Raw genomic sequence first — 26,619 nt, 5'->3', positions numbered from 1 at the left:
ATGAGTATCCGTGAATACGCAGGTTTGATCCCTGGCCTCGCTCAGTGGGTTAAGGGTCCAGTGTTGCTGTGGTGGAGGTTGCAGATGCGGCTTGGATCCTGCATTGCTGTGACTGTGTGTAGGCCAGTAGTTATAGCTCAGACTCGACCCCTAGCCTGGAAACTTCCATATGCTGTGGGTGTGGCCCTAAAAAGACAAAAAAAAAAAAAAAAAAAAAAAAAAAAGAGAAATCAACAGGAAGCACTCAGTTACATGTCCGACCTCTGGTCTCAGACCTGCTTCCTTTCAGCCAGATTGCAAGTCAGACAGATGGTGTTTATGAGCCAGAATTCAGCGTGAAAGGCCTGGCACGCCCTGAGCGCACACATGGGGAGAGACCCCTAGAGCTTGTGGAAACCACACCAGGCGGGTGGGCATGGGCCAGGCCCAGAGCGCATTGCCCCTGTCTCTGGTGTGCGGCCACCTTTGAGCGGCCGCATGTCATTATGTAGCCCCCGTGCTGGGCTCCACGGGGGCACGGGGCTGAAAGAAGCCCCCGATTATCCCCTCGTGGAGCAACAGGCTGAGCAGCCACAAGCAAGGGGACGCCCGTTGATGGGGAGGAAATGGTGTTCAGAGGATGCGGAGTGCACATGACACGTGGTCTCGGTTGCTCGGTAACATCCCAGCTTTGCATCTTCTTCCTACTCTTCGATGGCTTCCCGACGGTCCTGGAGTCAACGTCGGAATCCTGCAGGGTCACCCAGGCCCTGTGTCGTCCAGCTCTACATGTTCTCCAGCATCATCTTGCTCCAGCCACCTTCACTCCTCTCAGTTCCCTCCCACCTCAGGCCTTTGCACATGCCGGTCCCTCTGCCTGGAGGGCCTTCCCCCTGTTTTCACCTGGGTTAATTCTTGGCTGTCTCTTCCCTGGGGAAGCCCTCCTCTGATCCGTCCCACCCAGCGTTAGCTCAGGATGCCCCGTTTCATACGCTCATGGAGTCAGGCACTCTTCCGCCCGTCTCTGGGATCATGTGTTTATCTGGATGATGATTTCATGAAAGTCTGTCTTGCTGCTCGACTGGAAGCTCCACAAGGGCAGAAACGTTGGCTTTACTGCGGACTTCTTTGGTCTTTGCCGAGTAAATGGGAGAAGGACGTAGGTCTGGGCACAGGTAAGGGGCTAGACCACACAGGGGCTGTTGAGTTCCTGATCTCAGGTGGACATGGCTGGCGGCTGCATTTTTTTTTTTTTTTTTAAGGAGAGGATTTATTACAAAAAGACAATTTTATAAGTGGCATGCGTGGCCATTTTAGTTATCTTTTCTCAGGCACACAATGTAGTCTTTTTTGGTTTGCCAAAACACTTTTTTAATAAAAAGTTTTAAACATGCACAAAAGTAGAATAATATAATAAATACCAATTATTCCCTCATCTGGATTTAATAATTGTTTATTTTTTCTATTTATGGCCACACCTGCAGCATATGAAAGTTCCCAAGCTAGGGGTCAAATTGGAGCTGCAGCTGCCGGCCTACACCACAGCCACGCAACGCTGGATCCTTACCCCACTGAGTGAGGCCAGGGATCAAACCTGCATCTTCATGGATACTAGTCAGATTCGTTTCTGCTGTGCCATGACGGGAACGCCTGTCCATATGTTTTTCCTTTCAGTTTTTTAAAAGTTTTATTGAAATATATTTGATTTATAGATTTGTGATAATTTCTGCTGTACAACAAAGTGATTCAGTTATCTGTACGCACATGCATTCTTTTTCAGATTCCTTTCCCATATAGATTGTCACAGCGTACTGGGTGGAGTTCCCTGGGCTCTACAGCAGGTCCTTGTGGCCAGTCAGTCCATATACCCCAGCGTGCATGTGCCAATCCCTTCTCTCCCTGGTCTCAGGTCAAGCTCTCCGTGTACTGGGACTACATGAAGGCGATCGGGCTGTTCATCTCCTTCCTGAGCATCTTCCTTTTCCTGTGTAACCACGTTGCCGCCCTGGTCTCTAACTATTGGCTCAGTCTGTGGACGGACGACCCCATCGTCAACGGGACCCAAGAGCACACGAAAGTCCGACTGAGCGTCTACGGAGCCCTGGGCATCTCACAAGGTGGGCCTCCCTCGCCCCCACACCTGAGGCTGATGCTCTGCGTCGCCTCCATGTCTCGTTACAGAATCAGGTTCCCCCCACTTGTCAGGGTCTTGTCGACCTGCAAACCACGTCCCACACACATGATTAGTAACTTGCACACAATAGACACTCAGGTATTTGTAGAATGAGTGTTTCACGCCTTAGGAGACAGGAGAGGGAAGCTCCAGTGTGCCCATTTTACAGATGAGAAAAGTTGAGAAACACGGGTGACTAAGGGGCCCTGCCCCTTGTTCTGGCAGGTGATGGAGTTTCTGTAGAGTCTCGTGTATGGACTTTCACCTGCTGTCTGAAGGTGGGGATTCATTTATACGAGAGGTTTGTAACACAGGCAGTGTTCGCCCCAGAGGGCATTTAGCTGTGTCGAGAGAGACTTAGCGTTGTCCAGCTTCAGAGGCGGGTGGATGCTGCTGGCATCGAGAGGCCAGGGATGTGGCTGCGGATCCTGCCGTGCACAGCACAACCTCTACAACATAGGATGGTCCAGCCTCAGATGTTGATAGTGAGGAGGTTGAGAAATCCTGCTTTAACCCTTCCCGTGGTCCATGAAGGTCCCCATGCACAATAGCATTCTTAGTGATAGCTCATGTTTGCTGACACTTCCTTGGTGCCTCGTTCTGTTTTAAAAACTTGTAGGTGTTTTATTTTCCTTTTGCAGCAATCCCAGGCTTAGGAGCTAAGAGTTTCCCCATTTTAGAGATGCAGACACTGAGGCCCGGAAGAGTGAAGTGAGTTGCCCCAAGTCACACAGCTGCACATGGAGCAAGGCAGTGTGGCTCAGAGCCCATCCTCTTCACCACCATGCCTCCCGGTGCCTGAGCTGTATGTTTATGTGCTCGTGAAAATGTTTTTCTGATACATACTGACATTTTTGAGCACTTCCTGTGTACCGGGCACTGCCAGGGAGGTCCTTTACATGCAGCGGTGCTACCAGGTGAGCATCCTTGCCCCTGTTTTACAGGGAAAGAAGCTACAGTGCAGGGAGGTTAATGGGCTTTTGGAAGGTCCTGTGGCTGGTGAGTGGCAGAGACAGGATTTGGCTCCAAAGCCCATCAGTGTTGACTCCAGAGCCCGTCCTTGTAGCCCCTGCTTCTCGGCTTCCGTCTTCGATTAAGGAAACCAAGATGGGAGTCCCTCCAGCCCTGTGAAGTCACCTCTCTGAGCTGCTGTGGCATGTTTGGAGGGGCTGTAGATGTCTCATTATCTCCAGGAGATGGCTTTGAAACAAGCCAGAAGAGCAGACGTGGAGTTCTTAAATTTCTCAGTCCCCGGGACCCCCTCATAGGGGAAGGGACTGCGGCCTCCAAGTTACACTTGAGAGAAAGTAGAGCACAGAGAGGGTGTGATGTTGATCTGGGCTCACACAGCAGCAGTGGCTGATCTCGAGCCGTGCTGTCCCATGTGCACCAGCCACATAGGGCTCTTTGAGCTTTGCTTTGTGAAAATGAAAGTATCAGTTCCCGTTGGGGCTCAGCAGGTTAAGAACTGACATGGTTTCTGTGAGGATGCAGGTTCAATCCCTGGCTTCGTTCAGTGGGTTAAGGATCCCATGTTGCCACAAGCAGGTGCAGCTTGGTTCCAGTGTCTCTGTGGCTGTGGTGTAGGCTGGCAGCTGCAGCTTTGATTCGATCCCAGGCCTGGGAACATCCCTGTGCCGTGGGTGAGGCCTAAAAAGAAAAAAATATATATATCAGTTCTTCAGTTATACTAGTCATGTGACAAGTGCTCACCAGCCATGTCTCTCATGGCTGCCACCTTGGATGGCACAGATAATAGACCATCTTCATCATCACAGAACAGCAGCAGTTCTGTTGTTTGGCGCTGGTCTAGAGAAGCAAGGCCTGCGGATTAAAAATGTGACCCAGGAGCAGGATCCTGCCATTGAAACCCCAGCTCTGCTCTGGCTGAGTCTGTCGAGGGCAAAGGAGTTCAGCTGAGCTCGTTTCTTCATCAACCACTTGGCTACGAATAGAATGCAGGGTCCTCCCAAGCATTAGATGCGTGGAGAGCTTGCGTTTTGCACCCGGTGTAAGTACTTGATTAGACACACGCCTCGGTATTATTTATAAGCGGGGCATCCAGGCCGCTTTGTCCCCGTGGGGGTCACCTGGCCCCCAGCTCGGCCCCTCTCCCGTCTCGGGGTTTAACACGAGGCTGTCTCTAGGGGTGACGGTGTTCGCCTACTCCATGGCCGTGTCCATCGGGGGCATCTTCGCCTCCCGCCGCCTGCACCTGGACCTGCTGCATAACGTCCTCCGGTCGCCCATGAGCTTCTTTGAGCGAACGCCCAGCGGGAACCTGGTGAACCGCTTCTCCAAGGAGCTGGACACGGTGGACTCGATGATCCCACAGGTCATCAAGATGTTCATGGGCTCCCTGTTCAACGTGGTGGGCGCCTGCATCATCATCCTGCTGGCCACCCCCGTGGCAGCCGTCATCATCCCCCCCCTGGGCCTCATTTACTTCTTTGTCCAGGTGAGCGCTGGGGTCTTGGGGGCCAGGACGAGCCCACAGGGTATGACTCTGCCATGTGAGGCCAGGGCTTTCTTTGCTTTATGCGTCCCCACGTGAGGCTGTTGAGGATGTGCTGGAGCAGGGTTAGATTTGCTTTGATCAATTTCAAATACCTACGTTGATTGTTCTTAACGTGCGATAATTAAATGTCCTTTGTCCCTAATAATAAGGATGGAGTTTTGGGGTTTTTTTAGCCATAAGTTAGAAAAGAAAAGAAGCTATAGCCATAAAGACATCTTTATTATTAAAATTTCTTTAAGTGTGAAATTTGTTTTAGGTCCCAAGCCCATTGCACATAATGGAGGCATGAATATTAGCAACTTAAATAAGATAGACATTTATTTTTCTCTCTTGTCACAGGAATCTAGAGGTAGGCTATTCAGGGCACGTGTGGCAGCTCCAGGAGTTTGTTAACATCCCAGACTCCTTCAGCATTTTTTGTTGTTGTTCTATCATTTTTGCCTTCCATTCTTTTTTTTTTTTTTTGTCTTTTGTCTTTTTTATCTTTATAGGGCCATACCCACAGTGTATGGAGGTTCCCAGGCTAGGGGTCTCATCAGAGCTACAGCTGCCGGCCTATGCCAAAGCCACAGCAACACCAGATCCGAGCCGAGTCTGTGACCTACACCACAGCTCACGGCAATGCTTTGATCCTTAACCCACTGAACAAGGCCAGCGATCGAACCTGCAACCCCATGGTTCCTAGTCGGATTCGTTTCTGCTGTGCCACGACAGGAACTCCTGCCTTCCATGCTTAAGTTGGTTTCATGGTCCAAGGTGGCTGCTGGAATTCCAGCCATCACATCTCTTTTTCAGGAAATAAGCTTGAGGAAGGGGAATAGGGCAAGGGAGCATATGATAGCTGGTTCAGCGTCACCTGTGCTGCTTCTGGTTGACAGACAAGCATGTTGAGGCCCAGGTGGCAGACTTGGGAATGTGAACTCTCATCTGATTCTAAAGTTCATGCTAGTATGAACAGATACTGACTCACAGACTTTGAAAACCTTATGGTTTCCAAAGGAGACAGTTCGGGCGGGTGGGGCGATGCACTGGGGTTATAGGTAAAATTGGATTGTGATGATCTTTGTACAACTATAAAGGTAATAGACTCATTGAGGAATAAAAATAAATAAATAAAACAAAACAAAAATAAAGTTCATGCTGGTAACAGCAATGCTGAGCCGCCCTTTCCGGCCCCTGAAGGGTTAGCTGCAGCACACCTGCTACGGGGGAACAGATGCTTAGATGGGAGTGTAACAGCCATGGCACAAAATGAGAGTAAGAGATGATGAGGTGCTCAGTACGTCAGACCATGCCGTGTGTGGCTTGTGGGTGTGGTTCTGGTAGACCTCCGTCCGGTCAGCCGGCCTCACACCAGCCCTCCTGTAGCCCGGGGATTGGTGAGTGTGAACGAAGATGGAGTCAGAGCAGGTTCGGATCCCGGATCCTCATTGTGTTCTCCTTAAATCGGTGCCAGCTTTTCTGGAAAGCACTCCAGCTGCATTTACCAAGATTGTTATCCCTTTCATACCCTGGCTGGGAATTTTCCTGAAGGAGCCAAGTGACAAGAACAAAACTGGCCAAAGGTGACATTTGGGGCAGCTCAGATATCTGCCAGTAGCAGGGTCTCGAGCACAGCCTGAGGGGGATGGAATGTCATGTGCCTTTAACGGGGATAATTAGGAAGACACTGTTGCAATACCAACAGTTTTATTTTTAGACAACAAAGGAAATGAAGTTAGCAAAGGACCAGGTTGTCATTCTAACTAAGGTGAAATGCGTAATGTGCGTGGGCAGGACTGGAAAGGAATCATGAAAACATTGCCTTCCTCAGGGTTGAGATTATGGGAGAATTTATTTTTTTAATGGCTTTTAACTATGTAAATGCTTGTCCTATAAGCCAGTAGTTTCATTCCTCAGTGTATATGCAAAAGAATTAAGAGACTCTATCAAGCAAAAAAAAAAAGTGCTAGCATGTTCTTAGCGTCTTGATTCGTAATAGCCCCAAATGTCCATTGCAGGAGAATGGCTACATCCATGGTGGTACATTCATGCGGTGGAAATGACTCAGCAGGAAAAAGGAACGAACTGCTGAGACACACTAGGAGGCCGAACTTACACAGGCTCTGTGTATTGAAAGAAACCAGACACGAAAGAGTCCATGTGTATGATTTGGTTTTTTTTTTTTTTAAGATTAAAGTATTTATTTTTAAAATAATTTTAATTTTTATTGAAATATGGTTGTTTTACAAAAGTATGGTTGTATAAGTTTCAGCTGCACAGCAGAGTGGTTTAGTTATATATTTATAAAGCTATAATCTGTTCTCTCAGATATTTTCCATTATAGGTTATTACAGTATATTGAATATAGTTCCCCATGCTATACAATAGATCCTTGTTGTTTATCTATTTATTTAGTTATATGTGTGTGTATATATATATATGTATCTTTTTTTCTTGGCCATGCCCATGATGTAAAGAAGTTCCCAGGCCAGGGATTGAAACTTGTGCCACAGCAGTGTCAACACTGGATCCTTAACCCACTGAGCCACCAGGGAACTCCCATCTATTTTATACGTAGTGGTGTATATCTGTTAATCCCAAATTCCTAATTTATCCCTCCTCCTTTCCCTTTGGTAACCCTTAGATTGTTTTCTGTGTCTGTGAGCCTATTTCTAGGTTGTATATAAATTCATTTGTCTCATTTTTAGATTCCACATACAAGTGCTATCCTGTGATATTTGTCTGATTTACTTCACTTAGTATGATAATCTCTCAGCCCATCCACATTGCTGCAGATGGCATTACTTCATTTTATATGGCTGTGTACTATTCTGTTATATGTATGTACCACATCTTCTTTATCCATTCCTCTGTCAGGGGACACTTAAGTTGTTTCCATGTCTTGGCTGTTGTAAATAATGCTACAGTGAATATTGAGGGTATCTTTTTGAATCAGAGTTTTCTCTGGATGCATGCCTAGTGGGATTGTGGATCATATGATAGCTGTAGTTTTGGTTTTTTAAGGAAGCTCCGTAGTGTTCTTCATAGTGGCTGCACCAGATACATTCCCAGCAACAGTGTGGGAGGGGTGCCCTTTTCTGCACACCTCCTCCTGCGGTTCCACACTTGTGAAGCTGAAGAACAGGCAAGATTGACCTGGGGATAGAAGTCAGAATAGTGGCTGAAAGGGGTATTGACTGTGAGAGGACATGAGAGAATTATCTAGATTTTGATCAGGTAGTGGCTACAGGTGTAGATAAACATAAAATTCATCAGGCTGTGAAGATCTAGTGCGCTTTCCAGTGGATGTGTGTTCTGTCTCGAAAAGTAGTTTTTAAGGATGTAGGTATGTTGAGGGTATGTACCCCACCCTTCTCTCAGGAAAAGATCTAAAAGGTTTTCTACTGAAATCTGGAGTCCCCGTTGTGGCTCAGCGGAAACGAATCTGACTAGGATCCATGAGGACGCAGGTTCAGTCCCTGGCCTTGCTCACTGGGTTAAGGATCAAAGGTTGCCATGAGCTGTGGTGTAGGTTGCAGACTCGGCTCCGATCTGGCATGGCTGTGGCTGTGGTGTAGGCCGGCAGCTGTAGCTCCGATCAGACCCCTAGCCTGGGAATCTCCATTTGCTGCAGGTACAGCCCTAAAAAGACAAAAAAAATTTTTTTTAAGTTTTATGATGCAGTTGGAATAGCACTTCTCTCAGGATCATGGGCTTAATGAAATGTTTAACTAAATCTTCCCAGCTGTATACTCCAGAGTTTTTTTACATGGCTGTACATACCGTTTTAACTTAAAAGGACGTCATTTTTAGAGAAGGGAATGTCAGAGGTAAGACGATGTGGACTTTGCTTGGGGCTCCCTCGTAGCCGGAATCAGGCAAAGTTCCACCCGAGGGATTGTTTGGCATCTGTGAAAATGACCCGGCCACACGCCTTAGGATCTCGGCTCGGAGCCCACTACCGGGCAGTGTTTGTCGAGGCAGGGTTACTTCTGAGCAACAGGCACTGCCTTGGTCTCTGGAAGAGTAAGGTATGTCCATAGGAGGGTGGATTCCATTTCCTGGAATAGAGTTTGAAAGGAAAGCTAATAATATTTTTTAAAGCAAATTATTCCTTAATAAAAATAAGGCTCAGGTTCGCTTTTTATAGGAAATAAAATTCTGAGGGCCTGACAGGTGGAGGTAAGTCGAGCAGACAAACCATCCAGAACAGTTCCTACCCAGGATGAAAGAAGCCGGGGAGAGGAGCTGGTGCCAGGAGAGGGTAGTGGGCATGGATGCCGCCACCCCCCTCGGGCCACGCCCAGGGGTCTGGATTTCGAATCATTCGAGGCAGTGGGAGTTGCCGGAGGAGAGATGTTATCCGACTCTGTGCAGGAACTGGCAGAACCACTGTTCTGAGATGACCACACCATTAGTGGGTTAATTTTCAGAGTTTCTGAGGCTCCAGAAGGCAGCCCAGCTTGTGGCTCAGATTTACCAGAAAGAAGCCGCTGACCCCAAGGCCCCACAAGAGCCACCCATTCCATTCAGTGCTCTCCATAGAAGGTCTCTGCCCCAGAGTGGCCCAGGGCACCCCGAGCAAGGCAGGAGGCCACGTCCCCAAGCCCCCGGTGTCAGCCTGCCTGGCTCTGCTGTCAAGGGAGCAGGTGCAGACACATTACATCTTCAGCATGTCGGGAAGAGGGAACCTCGGCCTCTGTGGGCCCCTTTGTACAATGAGGAAACTGAGGCCAGGAGAACCGAGGTGTTTTCAGATGACCAGTCCGGGCTCCTCGAAGCGCCTGTGGGCAGTTCACGTTTGTTCTCTCTGACAAGCTGACCAACCGGCTTAGGGCAGGAGCAGAAGGGATGTGGTCTCTGTCCACGGCGGTGGGTAGGGTCGGGGTTCGAGCTGAGGTCCGGCTGTCCTAAAGCCACACGGCGGGGTCCATACACGCTAGAGGTCAGTGGTGTCAGGGAGGCCGTGCGGTGCAGAGGACTGTTGGGGTTCGAGGCCTGGCTCTGCCACTGCCTGGGAAAGACGGCAGTTTACTCCTTGGGAAATACTTGCAGGTTTTTGGTGAGGACTGAATGAGCTGATGTATGCGAAAGTGCTTACGGCAGTGCCAGGGTGCCGGGCTCTACCTAAGCGTTGGGTGTTATCCTCAGCGTCGCTGCGGTCGCGATTGTTGTGGCACTGCGGCCGCAGTTCCCGGGGTGAGCCGGGCCCGCCCGGCTCCCGCGTGTTGCCCCGGGAGGGATCGTTTCCGTTCCCCTGCGGGCTGAGATGAGGGGCCCTCCCTCACGATGCCCCGTCCTTCCTCTCCCCCAGAGGTTCTACGTGGCCTCCTCCCGGCAGCTGAAGCGCCTCGAGTCCGTCAGCCGCTCCCCAGTTTATTCCCACTTCAACGAGACCTTGCTGGGGGTCAGCGTCATCCGCGCCTTCGAGGAACAGGAGCGCTTCATCCGCCAGAGCGACCTAAAGGTGGACGAGAACCAGAAGGCCTATTACCCCAGCATCGTGGCCAACAGGTGGGGCCGTGGTGGGGGGCGGGGGTTGGGGGGGCTCTCGGTTCCTGGAGGAGGGTGTGGAGCCAAGCGGGGGGCTCACGGGAGGGAGGCTTAGATTCCGTGAGAGCAAAAGACCGGAAAAACCGCTGACCGCAGATAAGACCACGGGCAGGTCAGCACGCAGCTCCAGGGGCAGTGAAGTGCAGGGAAAAAGTGTTCTGGAATCAGAAAATACTACGGAATCCATCCCTTGGCTGTTGCCCTGGTGATCCAGGCTCATGAGTGGCAGCAGCCTCCACTCTCTGATGCCATGCTTCTCATCACACCACCCCCGTGCGCTGAGGTTTGGAAGCAGTTTACTGTGCACTGTGGTGAAACTGGTATTTGGAGGATCAGGGATGGTTGAAGTGCATCAATCCAAAAAAGGCGCAGAAGGTTGCTAATGATTGACTGAATTTATGAAAGTATTTATTACCCCACTTGCCTACATCCTTCTGCATGTTTGTTGAAACGTGGGATAGAAAACTCTGGGGAGAGGGTAATAGCGCCCTGGAAATGATGCCCCGTGTGCACAGGATAATCCCAGAGTGTGAGACTAGGCAGCGAGGTGGGGAAGTCGTGGAGAGAGCTGGGCTTCCCTTGCAGAAAGCGTAGGGAGTTTGTCAAAATCCGGGCGTCTGCGAACAGCTCACACTGAAGATCAGACACGTGGCTCTTAAGGGCTGTGGTGCAGAAAAGAGTGATCATCCTGTCTCTCTGACATGCTTTACATTTTAAAACATTAAAGGCGTATGAAAATAGTATCCCTAATGCTGATGTGATACTGTTTCTATTTGAAAGCTAAGCCCATACCTTTTAGCAGCGTTTCTGAAATAAGGGTGATGTGGGTCTGCGAACCCTTCAGCTGCGTTGAAAATGATGGTTTATTTCTCACGCACGTCCCTCCTCTTCCGTCAAGGGAAGGTTTTTTTTGGGGGGGGCGGGGGGCACACCTGGGGCATATGGAAGATCCCAGGCTAGGGGTTGAATCAGAGCTACAGCCACCGGCCTACACCACAGCCACAGCAACGCAGGATCCAAGCTGTGTCTGCGACCTACACCCCAGCTCATGGCAACGCTGGAGCCTTAACCCACTGAGTGAGGCCAGGGATGGAACCCGAATCCTCAGGGATCCTAGTTGGGTTTGTTAACTACTGAACCATGAGGGAAACTCCAGGAAGGTTATTTTAAATCAGTGATAGGTCTTACAATTGGTGACTTCCTAGTACTTAGGAATTTTCCAGGACATCTTCTTAACAAATGTATACGTGGTTATGTTTTAAAAGTTTCAGTGGGGACAAAAGTTGTTTCCTAAAAAAGCCAAGCTTTAGTTTCCTGGGAAGATCATTTCTAAAGAATTCTATTTTAGTCCCTGGGGTTGCCAAATTAGTGAGGAATTCCTGAAATCATGTCCCTTCCAGCTCTCCTTCCCTGGGTCCCATGAGCAGGGCAAACAAGGCCTCTCTCAGGAACTACTGTGGAATTCTTAAAATTTGCGTAGTGTCTGCCCCACCCCCATCCCTGGCTTTGACCTAAAACCAAGTCTCTGAGACACTGACTGTGGGGGTATGTGTGTGTCCATCTGTCTGTGTCTCTGAGCAGGTGGCTGGCCGTACGACTGGAGTTTGTGGGCAATTGCATCGTCCTGTTTGCTGCCCTGTTCGCCGTAATCTCCCGGCACAACCTCAGTGCTGGCTTGGTGGGCCTCTCAGTGTCTTACTCACTGCAGGTAAGAGGGGGTGCTCTCAGATGGATTTCCAGTTCTCTTAATGGGGAGCCACTTGTCAGGTTTTTGGGCCTTTGCCTTGGATCTTTGTGGGAGCGGGTAAGAGGAGAGGGGCCACTTACAGTTTGAGGAGCAGGTCTCAAGTCCAGTGACCATCTGGAGCAGGAGAGAAATTAGACATGCAGCCAGGATTCCCCTACCAGCCAAGGAGAGTCTCAGATGGCCTGAGAGGATGCCTCTAGCTATGGGAAATGCATTTGATACTATAAATTTCCCTCTGAGTACAGCTTTAGCTGCATCTCCCCCATTTTTTTTCTCCAAGGGTCACACCTGCGGCACATGGAAGTTCTCCGGCTAGGGATGAAATAGGAGCTACAGCTACTGGCCTACACCACAACCACAGCAATGCTGGATCCAAACTGCATCTTCAACCCACATCACAGCTCATGGCACTGCCAGACCCTTAACTCACTGAGCAAGGCCGGGGATCAAACCCACATCCTCATAGATACTAGTCTGGTTGGTTACTGCCGAGCCACAGCGGGAACTGCCTGCATCTCCCAAATTTTGATACCTTGCGTTTTATTATCATCTAGTTGAAAATATTTTTTCCATTTCCTTTTTGATTAACTTGTGTGGCCCATGGGTTATTTTGAAATGTGGTGCTTGCTTAAGAGAGGTGGTGTAGCAAGCCTAGCCACAGCATGTGAGGCTGCCGTTTTCTGTACCTTTGTTATCTGGAACATCTCATAATTTATGACTTCATGAAAATAGAGCAGCTCTTGCTCACTCTAGAAGCTCCATGTGACTCTTCTATTACAGATCACCGCATACTTGAACTGGCTTGTTCGGATGTCATCTGAAATGGAAACCAACATTGTGGCTGTGGAGAGACTAAAGGAGTATTCAGACACCGAGAAGGAGGTAAAGCAAGCCCCCGGCTTGATCTCTTGGCCTTGATCTTCAGTGTGGCTTTACTCTAAAGAATCCTCTGAGCCACACCATGTGTGCCTTCAACAGGCAACCTCTATCTGACAAAAACCATCTTCTGTTATTTGTTATGATGTATTTAAGGGGGGACTTATATGGTGGACAATGAATGATACTGGTCTCCTCTTGAAGTTTAAAAATTAAATACAAATGAATTGTTGAAAAGTATAAAAAGTCAGCAACAAGAAAATCAGTACAAGGATGTTGCAAAAAGCATTATACTGGTAAGGAATTGACCAAAGCGTGAGAAACCTTGCAGTTATTAGCTGAAGTCTCCATTTTATAGTTGGAGGAAAAGGGGAAGGACAGTGGCTGGTCCAGGGTCACACGTGGTCAGTAGAGCAGCTGGGAACAGGACCCAAGTCTCAAACTTTGGTGCCACGTTGCCCCTAATAACTGCCTTATTCTGCCCGCACACCACCTCTGAAGAGCAGTTGCAGCGATAACAGTGATAATAGCAGTACTGCCTGGAGTTACTGCATCCCCACTCCTACCCACCCGTAAGACAGTGGGACAGGTACTGTGCCCTTGTGGGGTGTCGGATCCTGTACAAAACATCTGACATAGACTAATTCATTAATTCTTTACACAGCCTTATAACTCGCCTTCTATTATTAGTCCCATTTAAGGGTGAGGAGACAGACACAGAGAGGTTAAAGCTACTTGCCTGGTATCACATGGCTAGGAACTCGCAGACCCAGGATTTGGGTTTGTGCCTTTGTGCCACACCACCCTCCGAGAAAATGCACCTTGGGAGTGAGACCAAGTGACCCTGGTTAAACTCTGTCTGGAGGATTTACAGAGGTGAACTTTGCCAGGTCCTTTAATGCCCTGACACGGTGAACCAGGTCCCACCGCTTCACCAGAGAGCATTCACCAGAGTGGTGTGAGCGCCCCCTGTGGAAATAAGAGCACACTACACTGGGAGTTTCCTATCCTACATTGAATTTATCTATTTTTAAATTTTTACTTTTATTTTTTATTTTTTGGCCATACCTACAGCATGCAGAATTTCCAGGGCCAGGGATCAAACTCGTGCCACCACTGCAACCCAAGCCACAGCAGTGACAGCACTGAATTCTTAACCCACTGCCTCACCTCACTGGGGAACTCCTAATATATTTATTTATTCATTTTTAAATTTTCTATTTTCTCGCCATATCCACAACATGTGGAAATTTCTGGGCCAGGACTAGAACCCACACCACAGCAGCAGCCTGAGCCGCTGCAGTGACAATGCTGGATCCTTAACCTGCTGTGTCACAAGGGAACTCCCTAAATTATGTTTTATAACAGCTTTCATGATGTAATCCACATGCCATTCAGTTCACCTGTTTATTAAAGTGTGAAATTCAGTTGAAGAAGTATTTTACTTGTTTTTACTACTTTCAGTTATTTTTATAGTTTTAGAATAAGAGCATATTTGAAAAATACGAGAGAAGAGTTCCCTTGAGGCATAGCAGGTTAAGGATCCAGTGTTGTCACCACAGCAGCCTGGGTTGCTGCTGTGGTGCGGGTTCGATTCCCGGCCTGGGAGCTTCCACATGCCTCAGGCATAGCCAAAAAGAAAAAAGAAAAATACAAGGCAGTGATCACCCAGAGTCCTACCACTCTTGAAATATATATGTTTAGGAAGTTCCCTTGGGATGCAGTGAGTTAAAGGATCCAGCTATGGCGCTGGGAACACACATGCCACAGGTGTAGCCAAAAACAAGCAAGCAACACAAGTATTTACTTATGTCTTTTTATATTCTGTATGATACATATTTATAGGTAAATCGTTCCACCCACTTCTCTCTAGTCCCCTCTTAGAGTATGTCCCCTTATTTATATACATAAATTATAAAAAAGGAAATACAATTAATTTGTAAAGAAATTAATAGAGGAAGTTTATGGGACAGAAAGAGTAGACATTTTCCTTTATCATCCTCTCCATTCCTCTCCTTTCCCAAAGATAGCCGTGAGCCGGGCTCAGAGCATCGTTAGTTGTAGACCTCAGGAAACGCTGAACACCAAGCAGCTTTTCAGAAATAGGGGCTGTGTGACTTCAGGCAAGTTGCTCTCCCTCTCTGTGTTTTAATTTCCTCATCTGTGTAAATCAGAGATAAGAAAAGAACCTATTCACGGGATTGTAGTGCGGATTAAACAAGGTCATGTGATAGAGTGACCTCCAAGTGTTAGCTGTCGCTTTTTTTTGGTCAGTCTTTTAATTAGTTTATTTTTAAAGTTTTATTGAAGTATGGTTGATTTACCAGGTTTGTGATAATTTTTACTGTACAACAAAGTGATTCAGTTCTGCATGTACACACATCCATTACTGATGTCCTTTAGACCTAGAAGTCATCAGAGTATCTCCCCTTTACCCTTGTGTCTGTCTAGAGAAGACTGCTCATTCATTGATCCAGTCCATGACTATTTACCGAGCACCTACTGTGTGCTCTGGGCCCTGGGCTGTAGCAGGAACCAAATAAAAGAACCTGTGCTCATCTAAACTATGGCACAAATGAACCTACCTACAAAGCCGAACAGACTCAGACATAGAGAACAGACTTGTGGTTGCCTAGGGGGAGGGGGGCGGAGTGGGATGGACTGGGAATTGGAAATTAATGGATGCAAACTATTCCATTTAGAATGGATAAGCGATGAGGTCCTACTGGACAGCACAGGGAACTATATCCAATCACCTGTGACAGAGCCTGATGGAAGATAATATAAGAAAGGGAATGGGGAGTTCCCGTCATGGCTCAGCGATAACAAACAAACTAGTATCCTTGAGGACTCAGGTTCAATCCCTGGTCTCACTCGGTGGGTTAAGGATCTGGTGTTGCCATGAGCTGTGGTGTAGGTTGCAGATACAGCTCAGATCCCACGTTGCTGTGGCTGTAATGTAGGCTGGCAGTTAGAGCTCTGATTCGACCACTCGCCTGGGAACTTCCATATGCCGAGGGTGAGGCCCCTAAAAAAAAAAAAAAAAAGGGGGGAATGTGCATATATGTATGACTGGGTCACTCTGCTGTACAGCAGCATTTGGCACAACATTGTAAATCAACTATAATTAAAAAAAAAAAAAGAACCTGTCCTCATAGCATAGATGTTCCAGTGGGCATGAGTGACAGAATAAATAAATGTGTATTTAAGACGCTGGGAGGTAAGTTCTCTGAAGGAGAATGGAGCTGGTGGCAGGGGGACACGTGGGGACAGGGCTGGAAGGGTGATCACATAGACCTGAGATCTGCAGCAGGTGAGCAGGCCGAGAGGGTAGTTTGAGGAAGAGCATTCCAGGCAGAGGAGGCTGCAAAGGCCCAGAAGCATCCCGTGTGGGGGTGTTTAGGGAACAATCCAGAAGTCAGTGTGGGGAGCAGAGGGAGCCAGAGAGGACTGTGAGGTCAAAGGGGTCATGCAGGCCGCTCATTTCGAGCCTTGAGGCACAGGAGACGGGCTTCAGGATCCTCGCCCCCCACCCACTGTGCCCACTGTGACCGCAGGCTCCCTGGCGAATCCCGGAGGTGGCTCCGCCCAGCACCTGGCCCCAGGTGGGCCGAGTGGAATTCCGGGACTACGGCCTGCGTTACCGAGACGACCTGGACCTGGTTCTCAAGCACATCAATGTCACCATCGATGGAGGGGAAAAGGTGGGTGCGCTTTGTCCCCCCACCAGCTCCCAGTCGGGCAGAGTTTGCGGTCAGGCAGTTGCAACCAGCTTAGTCATTTCCTCAGTCTGTCCCTGCCCCAAACCACAGGGAGGGGTGGCCTTTGGGGAAGGGGGCTGCGGACGTCAGAGGTACTCAGAGGGTGTCTCCACAGGGTTGCAGACTGCTAGCCTGAGGGTCAGATGAGGCCCACAGATAACATGAAAAAAACAAAATCTAGATCGCAAGTGTTGAAAAATTTGGAATGCTTTATATAAAAATCCCTTTCCTGCTTTTCTTGAAAGAGGAAACACCTTGCAGCACTGCACCTCCTCACTGCCTGGCTCTTTCCAGACAAGGCACAAGCCTCCCAGTTCACGGGTGCCTCCCTGCCCCCTGTGCACTTGGCCCCGTAGGCACCTGAGTTGGCAGTCTCTAGAATAGAAAGACATCATCGTCTCCGCCAGCGAGGGCTCAAGGGACACACGAAATTGTCAGAATTTGGGAATTGTTCCCGGGTCCCCCGCTGTTTCTGGAAGGCGTCCCTGCCCGGGGACCCTCAGACCCTCCTCGGCAATCAGATCGATGGTCTTGCTGGCCATTTACCAGGGGACTGTGTTTCTCTCATCTCTGAACCTAGGGATTTGTTAAACTCCTCACCACAAGGCTCAGAACTTTCTGATCTTGTGAGATAATTGCTCCCACTTCTAACAAGGGGAGGAACGGGGTGGGTGGTGTGTTCTTGCTGAGGCTTTATGGCTCCTGTTCATCATGAGCCTCTGCTCCATGAGGCTGCGGTCAGGGTGGGGGAGGCCGCCGTTCCAGAGCCCAGATGAGAAAAGCGGACGGTAGGAACTGGAATGTCAATCATTGGCCATTAAACGGGGAGCCCCGTTCCGTCAAAGGAGGGTAAGTGGGAGACCAGGTTGTAGCCCCAACCCTTTTTTTTTTTTTCCTGCTCACTCAGCTGGGGCTGGAGGGTGATATGCTTGAACCTTTGAGAAATTTCAGCAGCGCAGGAGGGGAAACTCACCCTCGAAGAATTGAAAAACAATTTGATTATTACTTAATAGTGTCTTGAGTTGAAAATCACTAATTTCTAAAAACAGCTGATCATGATTTTAAGTTACAAAAGAGCTGGTAAAGAGAAGGAAGTTCTTCTTGACTTTTGGCCACAACAGCCCCTCAAGTGGTGTCTTTGGAAGCTGCTGAGGGAGAGGGCCTAGGGCAGGGGGTGGGGTGACCAGCTGACCAGACTGCTCTGGGGCAGGTATTTAAAACCAAGGGTGCTGTGGAGCTGGAGGTGTAACCCTGGATCCCAGTAATCCCCCCTCAGCCCGGGCCCTTCCTGTGCCACAGGTTGGCATCGTGGGGCGGACGGGAGCCGGGAAGTCATCCCTGACCCTGGGCTTGTTTCGGATCAATGAGTCGGCCGAGGGGGAGATCGTCATTGATGACGTCAACATCGCCCAGATCGGCCTGCACGACCTCCGCTTCAAGATCACCATCATCCCACAGGTGGGCCGGGCTCACGGAGGCCGAGCGCGTGTGTTTTCAGCACGAATGTACGTCGGGGCCTACTTTGTTATTGTCGGGTTTTTTTTAACTGAAATTATGCTACACTTTCACGGAATCTCCTCTTCGCATGTAAATAACAGTGGGGATGAAGCATCCCTTCCGTGCTGCCACCCAGCGGGCAGTTTCCTGAGCCCCTAACAGGATCCAGTTAGGATACTGGCCTGTTGGCTGTTGGTCAGGGCAGGAATCTCTCACCCTCCCAAGAGCCAGGGGAGAAATATGAAGATTCTAGACTGATTCCTGCAGCTGGTGATTTCTTAATATGTTGCCTTTTAGTATTATTTTGGTTCAAATATCTTTGAAGATTCTTTTTTTAAGCTCCTGGGCCAGAGATCAAATCCAAGCCACAGCTGCGGCAACATTGGATTCTTAACCTGCTGTGCCACAGTGGGAAACCTCTTCCAAGATTCTTACTTGGGGAGTTCCCATGGTGGCTCCCTGGTAACCAACCCAACTAGTATCTATGAGGATGCAGGTTCGATCCTTGGGCTTGCTCAGTGGGTTAAAGATCCAGCCTTGTGAGCTGTGGTGGATGTAGGTCACAGACGTGGCTCGGATTCCATGTGGCTGTGGCTGTGGTATAGGCCGGCACTTGCAGCTCTGATGTCCCCCCTCGCCTGGGAAGGTCCATATGTCTTTGGTGTGGCCCTCAAAAGTGAAAAAAGGATTCTTACTTGGAGGCAGGAATGGGGAGGAATCCACGCTACCCGGCAGTTAGGAATTACCTGTGCGCCACCTCCCTTCCCAAAAGGTCCCATCACCTTTGCAAATTTTTTTTTTTTTTTTTTTGGTCTTTTTTTTTTGCTATTTCTTGGGCTGCTCCCGCGGCATATGGAGGTTCCCAGGCTAGGGGTTGAATCGGAGCTGTAGCCACCGGCTTACGCCAGAGCCACAGCAACGCGGGATCCGATCCACGTCTGCAACCTACACCACAGCTCACGGCAACGCCGGATCCTTAACCCACTGAGCAAGGGCAGGGACCGAACCCGCAACCTCATGGTTCCTAGTCGGATTCATTAACCACTGCGCCACAACAGGAACTCCACCTTTGCAAATTGAATGCGCTGGGCAGTGTTGCAGGAAAGCAATCTATTTTATTTCACCTGACCCAGGTCCCCGCATGGTGGTTGGTATCTTCAGAAGTGGTGGTCCTGAGAAACTCTGGAACTCCTTTTTTTGGGGGCCACACCTGCAACAGGTGGAAGTTCCCAGGCCAGGGATCACCCCCGAGGCACTGCAGTGCCAACACCGCATCCTTCATTGCTAGGCCACAGGGAGCTCCTGAAACCCTGTTTTGAACAAGACCCACCAGAACTTTCTGTATCCCACGTCTTTGCCCCACTCCTGTCCACAAGGGACACAAGCCTCACTCGTCGTCTCCTGTCTTCCCTCCCAACAGGATCCAGTTTTGTTTTCAGGTTCCCTCCGCATGAACCTGGACCCGTTCAGCCAGTACTCAGAGGAAGAGGTCTGGACGTCCCTGGAGCTGGCCCACCTCAAGGGCTTCGTGTCCGCCCTTCCCGATAAGCTGAACCACGAGTGCGCGGAAGGCGGGGAGAACCTGAGGTGAGTGGGGGGGGCCCCCCCCCCCGCCCCCGACCAGGTCTACTCCGCCCTACCTCTGTCAGGCTGGTGGAAGGTTTTGCCATTTTGCAGCTGTGTCTGTCCTCGGTTTGAGTCCCACCTCTGCCAGATGCGCTGTTTGGCTCTTCACCTCTGGGGGCCTCGGTTTCAGTATCTAAAATGGATTTCAGTCCGGGCTCATTTTACCAGGAGGGGGAGCCACAGTGGCCAGAACGCTTCCCCTCTCCCACCAGGGTCCATTCAATGGGAGTGGCTGGCAGTTGCTAAACTTCTGAAAGTCTCCTCTTCAGTCAGTAGAGAGCAGGGCTCTGGGCCCTCCCTGTCCCCACCCATCGGTTAAAGTGTTAATGCCTGGCACAGTAGGGATCCCGCACCTCTTTGTTTATCCATCACCATGACAACCAACCACCAACGCTCAAGTGCTTCTAGCAGGCAGTTCTGATTAGTGATGTCTGCCCCGGGCACGGGTGTGGGGAGTGGACGTGCTCGCCTGGTCTAGGCAACACCCAGGGTCTCTTCTCCCTGCACCCTCCCCCCCCCCAGGCCTGGGCTTTGATCACAGGGGTGGTTTTGACACTGTGATCTGGTCTTTTTCCTCCGGTCAAGCGTTGGGCAACGTCAGCTCGTGTGCCTGGCCCGGGCCCTGCTGAGGAAGACGAAGATCCTTGTGTTGGATGAGGCCACAGCGGCCGTGGACCTGGAAACGGACGACCTCATTCAGTCCACCATCCGGACGCAGTTCCATGACTGCACCGTCCTCACCATCGCCCACCGGCTCAACACCATCATGGACTACACCAGGTGACGCTCCTGGCAGAGAAGGCCCTGGGCCTGGGGCTTCACCCCACTCCATCCATTCCGTGTCCCTGTGCTTAGGGACCGTCCCAGCGGGTGGCACCTCTCTGGGTCCTTGGGCCTTTCTGACATCACTGACTCGTGGAGTCCATCAGCACAGATGTGTGGGGTGCCTGCCACAGTCCTGGCTCTGTCCCAGGCCCTGGGGCCTCAGCTGGGAGTCAGACAGGAGCCTGCCCATGGAAGCTTATAGCTTCGTTAGGGGCTGGGTCCGGAAACAGAAGAGAGACATGGCAACAAATAAAAGCAAATTGTGGGAGTACCTGCTGAGGCTCAGCAGGTTAGGATCCCCGAGGATGTGGGTTCCATCCCTGGCCTCTCTCTGGCTTAAGGATCCGGTGTTGCCGTGAGCTGGGGTGTAGGTCACAGACGTAGCTAGGATACTGCAGGGCTGTGTCCGTGGTGTAGGCTGGCAGCTGCAGCTCTGATTGGACCCCTAAGCCTGGGAACCTCCCTCTGCTGCGAGTGCAGCCCTAAAAAAAGCAAAAAATAAATAAAAGCGAATTGTGCTGGGAAGGAAAGGTGAAAGGTGATGGGACCGGGGGTGGCGTCACCGGACATCGACATTAATGAGAACTGGGATTGAGGATGGGCAGCCGGGGGAAAGGCTCCCGCGGCAGTCCTGGCAGATGGTGTTAGCGACCTGACCCAAAGTGGGGACTTGCCTGGTGGGCCCATGGGGCGGGAGGTGCCAGCCCTTCACCCACCCCTCATGTCTGTCTCCTGCCCTGCAGGGTGATCGTCCTGGACAAAGGGGAGATCCGGGAGCACGGCTCCCCCTCTGAGCTCCTGCAGCAGCGAGGTCTCTTCTACGGCATGGCCAAAGATGCCGGCTTGGTGTGAGCCCGGAGCGGGTGCAGCTGGTCAGAACTGCGGGGCCGACGTGCCCGCAGCCAGGGATGAATCAGCCCCCTTGGGAACCCAAGGCTCTCGTAGACTGAAACCAAAAAAAAAACAAAAACAAACCTAAACCAAAACACACACACACACAGATACACACAGCAGCCACCCTCTGGCCCCCCCGGCTGGCATGGGCCGTGAAGAAACAGGAGCAACACAGAGACGTGGTCCCCGCAAGACACGCACACCCTGGCCTCTTGCCCCCATAGATGCACATGTGTTCTCACACCACTGGGGGGCATGTGTGCCTGCAGCGCCCCGTGGGAGCTTAGGGCTGCCAGAATTCCAGAGAAACCAGTTGTGTCCAGTATGCTAGTGACCAGATCCCGCCCATGGCCTCACTTCTTTCCTGCCGACGGCTGTGGGTCCCAGGCTTTCGAGAAGCTCCCTGGTCCCCAGCCCCTCTCCGTCCTTGTCTGGCGCCACTCAGCTGCTTCCTCTCCTCAGGGCTGTGGTTTAGAGGTGAGGGGCCTGGTGAAGTTCCCTGCCGCCCTCGAGGTCTCTGGCCATTCTTCTCACCCGCCAGCTGGTCTTCCAGCTGCTCCGAAGCTGGGAACCAACGGGCTGGCGCCGCCTCCACCAGGACTTGGGCACCTCGGACCGGAGGTGGCCTCATCCCTGGGGCTGGACTCTGGGGGGCCTGGCCTCGGGTCTCCAGGCCGCTCACCTCTCTGCATCCAGCCTCTTCCTGCCTCCCTCCCTCCCTTTGCCCGGGGCTAGAAAGGCCTTGCTCCTCCAGGCCTTCAAAGCCAAGAGCGCGGGGTTCCCCCCGACCGTGACCATGACCCGTGACCACCCGTGACTGGGTGGTACAGAGAAAAGCCCCGCTGAGCCACCTCCTCCTCCCTTTCTCCCCCGGGGTGGTGGCGTGGAGAGCTGGACTTACGGTTACCCCGTCTCTTCCCGGACAAGAGGAGACCCATTCACGAGTACCAGTGATTTGCTTTTTCTTCGTTTCTCTCCCTGGAGCCATACTTTAAAAACAGTCTCAAGATTTTGATTTCTTGGGAGAAAGTCCTGGGGCGAGGAGCAGCATCCCCGGGAGTGGCCAGGGGGCCCGGCTTCCGGCAGTTGGTCCCTGTAGTTCCTGGAAAGAAATAGGCGGTGGGGGTGGGGGGGGTCCTTTCTTCAAGGCCTGTGAGGTCCCTCGCTTAGAGACCAAAGTGAGACCCAAAAAGCAAAGAGGTCGTGGCTGCCCCAAGATTCCTGCTCGCTATGTGAATTTCAGTGCTGACTTCAAACCAGAGAAGCATCTTTCTTCTTTTAGGTGGAAATATATATATTTATTTTTTGTAAGTTAAACCATTCTCTCACATTGGATAAACCAAGCGTTTCTTGGGGATCTTTTTGTAATGACTTAACACTGGAAACGTGAACTTTTGCAAATAATTTGCAGTAAAAAAATATTTTATTTCTTTCTAAAATGACTGTTGCATCTTCTGGGAAAGAAGCCGAGGTTTTCACCCTCCCTCCCTGAGTCCGTGTGGGTCCCCCTCTCTGCTGCTGCTGTTCTGTCTCCCGGGCAAGTGTGTTTCTAGGGGGAGCTCTTGGCAATGGGAATGTGGAGGTTAGGGATTGGGTGGGATTTGGGCAGAGTCAGTGTGGCACTCTTGTCATCTGCTGGCTGTGTGACCCTGGGCAAGTCACTTAGTCATCGTTCTTTGGTTACCTTGTCTGCAAAATGAGGCTGGTCATATCTGCCTCCCGGGCTTGTTGTGAAGAGGAGCAGTTGTCGCTGTTAAAATGAGAAGCACCTGGATGTTCCTGCCCAGGCCAGGGGGGTGTGGGGGGGGTGATTTTAGACACAGTGTTTGTTTTCTGTCTCAGGGCCTGACCCTGAGTCTTAAAATCCTGGGTCAGATCCTGAACAGGTGTGTGACCGGGCATGTGCCTGTAGGTGTGTTGTGGGCGGTTGGGGGCTCAGGAGAAATCCCAGGCCAGGGTTTAAGTCCATCAGCTTTAGGAAGAGGGGGGGCAGATGCAGCGTTTACGCCGAAGAGGGTGGAGCCAGAGTGCGCATGCGTGGGAGGGGGTGGGGGAGAACGACAGACCTGCGCACCTGCTCTTCCAGGTGAGTGTCCCAGTGCCACAGAGGTCGAAGGGTGACGTCAGCTTTGTTAATGCACCTGCTACGTGCCAGGCCCCGGGCTCAGCCCTTTGCCTGGAACTCCTCGGGAAGGGAGGCCCGGGCCAGGGAGGAGCAGGGAGCCGCTTGTCCTTTCTCCGTTCTCACGCCCTGGGCCAGATCCTACAGCCAATTCAGTTGACTTCCTCCCTCACACCCGGAACCCTACCACTTCCCATCCCTGAATCCGACCACTCCTCATCCCCCTCATTGTTGCCTCGCTGGGCCTGACCCCCCGCCCCCCACAGTCTGTTCCGGGCCCAGCAGCCTTGACGTTCCTGTGAAAACATGGCAGATTGTGTGGCTCCTCTGTCACAGGCCTCCTGGCTCCCCGTGCCCTCTGTCAGCTCCCCACTCTGGCCACCGCTCGGCTCCCCAGCCGCATTCCACTTGCTCACCTCACTGAGTTCTTCCAACGTGCCAGGCACAGCCCTGCCTCGGAGTCCTCCCTCTCCCCCAGACGGCCACGTCGCCTGCTCCCTTCACTACTTGACAGTGGCAGCTGTGAGAGCAGGGCACGTGGCCCGTGCTCAGCGACTGCCTTCTGATCCTGGTCGGAGCATCCCAGGGCCAGATCTGGGCCCAGGGTCGAGACACTGGGCCCCTGGAACTTGCCCTTTGGGAGCTGCAGCTCCCGCATCAGTACAACTGGGATCGTATCCACCTGGGTTGGTGGTCGTGAGGCTGAAAAGAGATGAGGGGTAAAGCACCCGGCACTTGCCTGGCCTTTAGGACGCCTTCATACATGGTGAGCCCATTCATGCATTCATGTCATCCAGTTGGGATCTACTGACCCCTCCTGTGTGCTGTGCACTGCATCAGGTGCCGGGGAAAACACGGCGAACAAAAACGCACCAATCTCTTGGCTCAAGCAGCAAAGGAGCCCTTTCCTACCCCTGTGGTTTTCTAGAGTGGAATTGAACTTAGTGAGCTCAAGTCCCAGCACTAAAGAAACGTAAGTGGTTCAAACATGCGTGTGGTTTGGACACACACCCTGCAGCCAGCCCTACTTATGCTCAGTCTTCTCATTTGTAAGAGGGGCCTGTGACAGTACCTTCCTCAGCAGAGGCCCCACGAGGGGCAGGACGATGCGTCTTCCGTGTCTGATTGTGGGATGAACGGAGCGATGGTGCGGGCACTGAGGGCAGGGCTGTGTTTGCAGGGACTGGCGGGACTTGGATGAAGCTGAAGGACCTACTGAGAGAGGCACTGACCCACGATGGTCTGGATGTGGCTTTCCCGCCTCTGAACTGTGCTCCACCCACCAGCCTGGCACCGCTGGCAGGAGCCATGGCAGAAGGGCAGGGGGATTAGCAGCCAGGGTGACCCGCAGGCAGGTCTCCAAGGCGCCAGGGGGTGGGCCCAGCAGCAGCCTTGTTAGCGGGCTCTCGCAGACACTGGCTCCTCAGCCCACACACTGCTTCCTGGCACAACACCCCCCTCTGTGAAGGCGGCTCTTGTGGCCCCGGGGTGACCCCACATGAGTGAGCCAAGCACACAGCTGCAGCCGCCTTTGCCTGCAGTTGCTCCTCTGGGATGACAGGTGGCTCAGCTCCAGGCAGAGACACACGAAGCACCCGGTCTTGCCCCTACCCATGCCCCGCAGTTGGGCAGATGCCCTCACTTGGACTTTGGTGTTAGATCCAAGGGCAGATCCCTGCTCTGCCACTTACTAGCCAGTTAGCCTTGCCAGGTCACGTCCACTGAGCCCCAGTCTCCTCATCTGCAAAATGGAGCACAATCACCAGTCACGGTAGCATTGTGTCAGCATGACCACGGGGGCAGGTGAAGGATGCAGACCTCCAGCCCATCTTGAAGGTCAAGATGAACTTCTGGGAGTTTCCCTTGTGGCTCAACAGGTTAAGAACCCAACCAGTATCCATGAAGATGTAGGTTTGGTTCCTGGCCACACTCAGTGGGTTAAGGATCCAGCCTTGCCATGAGCTGTGGTGTAGGTCTCAGATGTGGCTTGGGATCCTGAGTTGCTGTGGCTGTGGTGTAGGCCAGCAACTGCAGCTCCAATTCGACTCTCAGCCTGGGAACTTCCATATGCCGTGCGTGCAGCCCTCAACAAAGAAAAAACAAACAAAATGAACTTCTGGTCACATCTTGGCAGAGGAAGGTAGAAGCTGGGATGGGATCTGGGTTTAGATGACTCTGGGCTGAAAACCCTAGGTCAGGATGGATCATCGTAAAGTGCCCATGACCCGGGTAGGACGGGGCAGTCCCTGCGTGCTGGCAAGTAGGTGGTGTCCACAGGCCCCTCCTGACACCCGCACGGCCGTTACCCAAGTACCAGTGGATCACTGGGCAGGGGGTCGGTGATCCCAACCGGCAGTGTCTGGAGACCTTTTTGGCACAACTAGAGGACAAGGAGCTACTGGCTTCTATCAGGTTGAAGCCCAGAATGCTGCTAAACATCCTACAAGGCACAGGACACCCCCCCACAGAATTATCCCCCCTGCCAACATGTCCATAGCGAAGAAGTTAAAAAAATCCTGGTGCACCTACCCTTCTCTGCTGTCCCTCGGAGGCCCCCGAACAGCAGCCTTGAGAATAACAGCAAAGGACAACTGAGCACTTACTTTACGTCCAGCTGGGCTCTGACTCTTGAGTATTAACTTGCTTTGTCCCGGTGGCAGTGCCAGGGGGTCAGTGAAGAATGCCAGGCTGGCACAGGTAGGGGTCTGGGGACTGAGTTCTCATGCTATCTTTTCAGCTATGTCCCTGTGACCTCAGGTTTGGCTCTCACGTCTTTCTTGGTGCCTGAAGCTGGTTTTACTAGAATGCTGACCGCTATCCGAAAGGGGCCTGAGCTGCCCAGGGGCCATGCACGTTCCTTCATGGAAGCAAATATTGGACCCTGACCCACCCTTGACCTCAGCCTTCCAGCCACATCTCTGAATGGCGTCTGATGGGCACAAGTGTGAACAGAAACACCCTGGATGTTTCTACCTGCTGCTGGGCACGATTTGGTCTTTAATAAGACAAATGTATGAAAAGGGCCACATCCTGAGCAAACTCTCCCAGTGGGGGCTGGGCGACCTG

At 51.5% G+C, this 26,619-nt stretch overlaps 1 protein-coding gene and 1 non-coding gene across 2 annotated transcripts in view; both read left to right on the top strand.

Annotated features, from left to right (window-relative positions):
• ABCC1 (ATP binding cassette subfamily C member 1) overlaps window positions 1-22,870 on the top strand; it is a 112,073-nt gene extending 89,203 nt beyond the window's left edge. The window contains exons 21-30 of the mRNA XM_021086560.1: window positions 1,889-2,096; window positions 4,300-4,610; window positions 9,967-10,166; window positions 11,787-11,913; window positions 12,733-12,834; window positions 16,386-16,532; window positions 17,889-18,047; window positions 19,507-19,673; window positions 20,298-20,492; window positions 21,281-22,870. Coding sequence (XP_020942219.1) covers window positions 1,889-2,096; window positions 4,300-4,610; window positions 9,967-10,166; window positions 11,787-11,913; window positions 12,733-12,834; window positions 16,386-16,532; window positions 17,889-18,047; window positions 19,507-19,673; window positions 20,298-20,492; window positions 21,281-21,389 — 1,725 coding nt within the window. The 3' untranslated portion in view covers window positions 21,390-22,870. The remainder of the gene's footprint in view (window positions 1-1,888; window positions 2,097-4,299; window positions 4,611-9,966; window positions 10,167-11,786; window positions 11,914-12,732; window positions 12,835-16,385; window positions 16,533-17,888; window positions 18,048-19,506; window positions 19,674-20,297; window positions 20,493-21,280) is intronic.
• Window positions 11,728-11,786, top strand: MIR7135 (microRNA 7135). Its single transcript, NR_128451.1, has one exon. It is a non-coding gene; the product is annotated as a microRNA 7135 (primary transcript).

Source organism: Sus scrofa, chromosome 3 (genome assembly GCF_000003025.6).
Source record: "Sus scrofa isolate TJ Tabasco breed Duroc chromosome 3, Sscrofa11.1, whole genome shotgun sequence".
In the NCBI taxonomy this organism is placed as follows: domain Eukaryota; kingdom Metazoa; phylum Chordata; class Mammalia; order Artiodactyla; family Suidae; genus Sus; species Sus scrofa.
The sequence above is the reverse complement of the archived record's forward strand: the minus strand, read 5'-3'. Positions and strand labels throughout refer to the sequence as shown.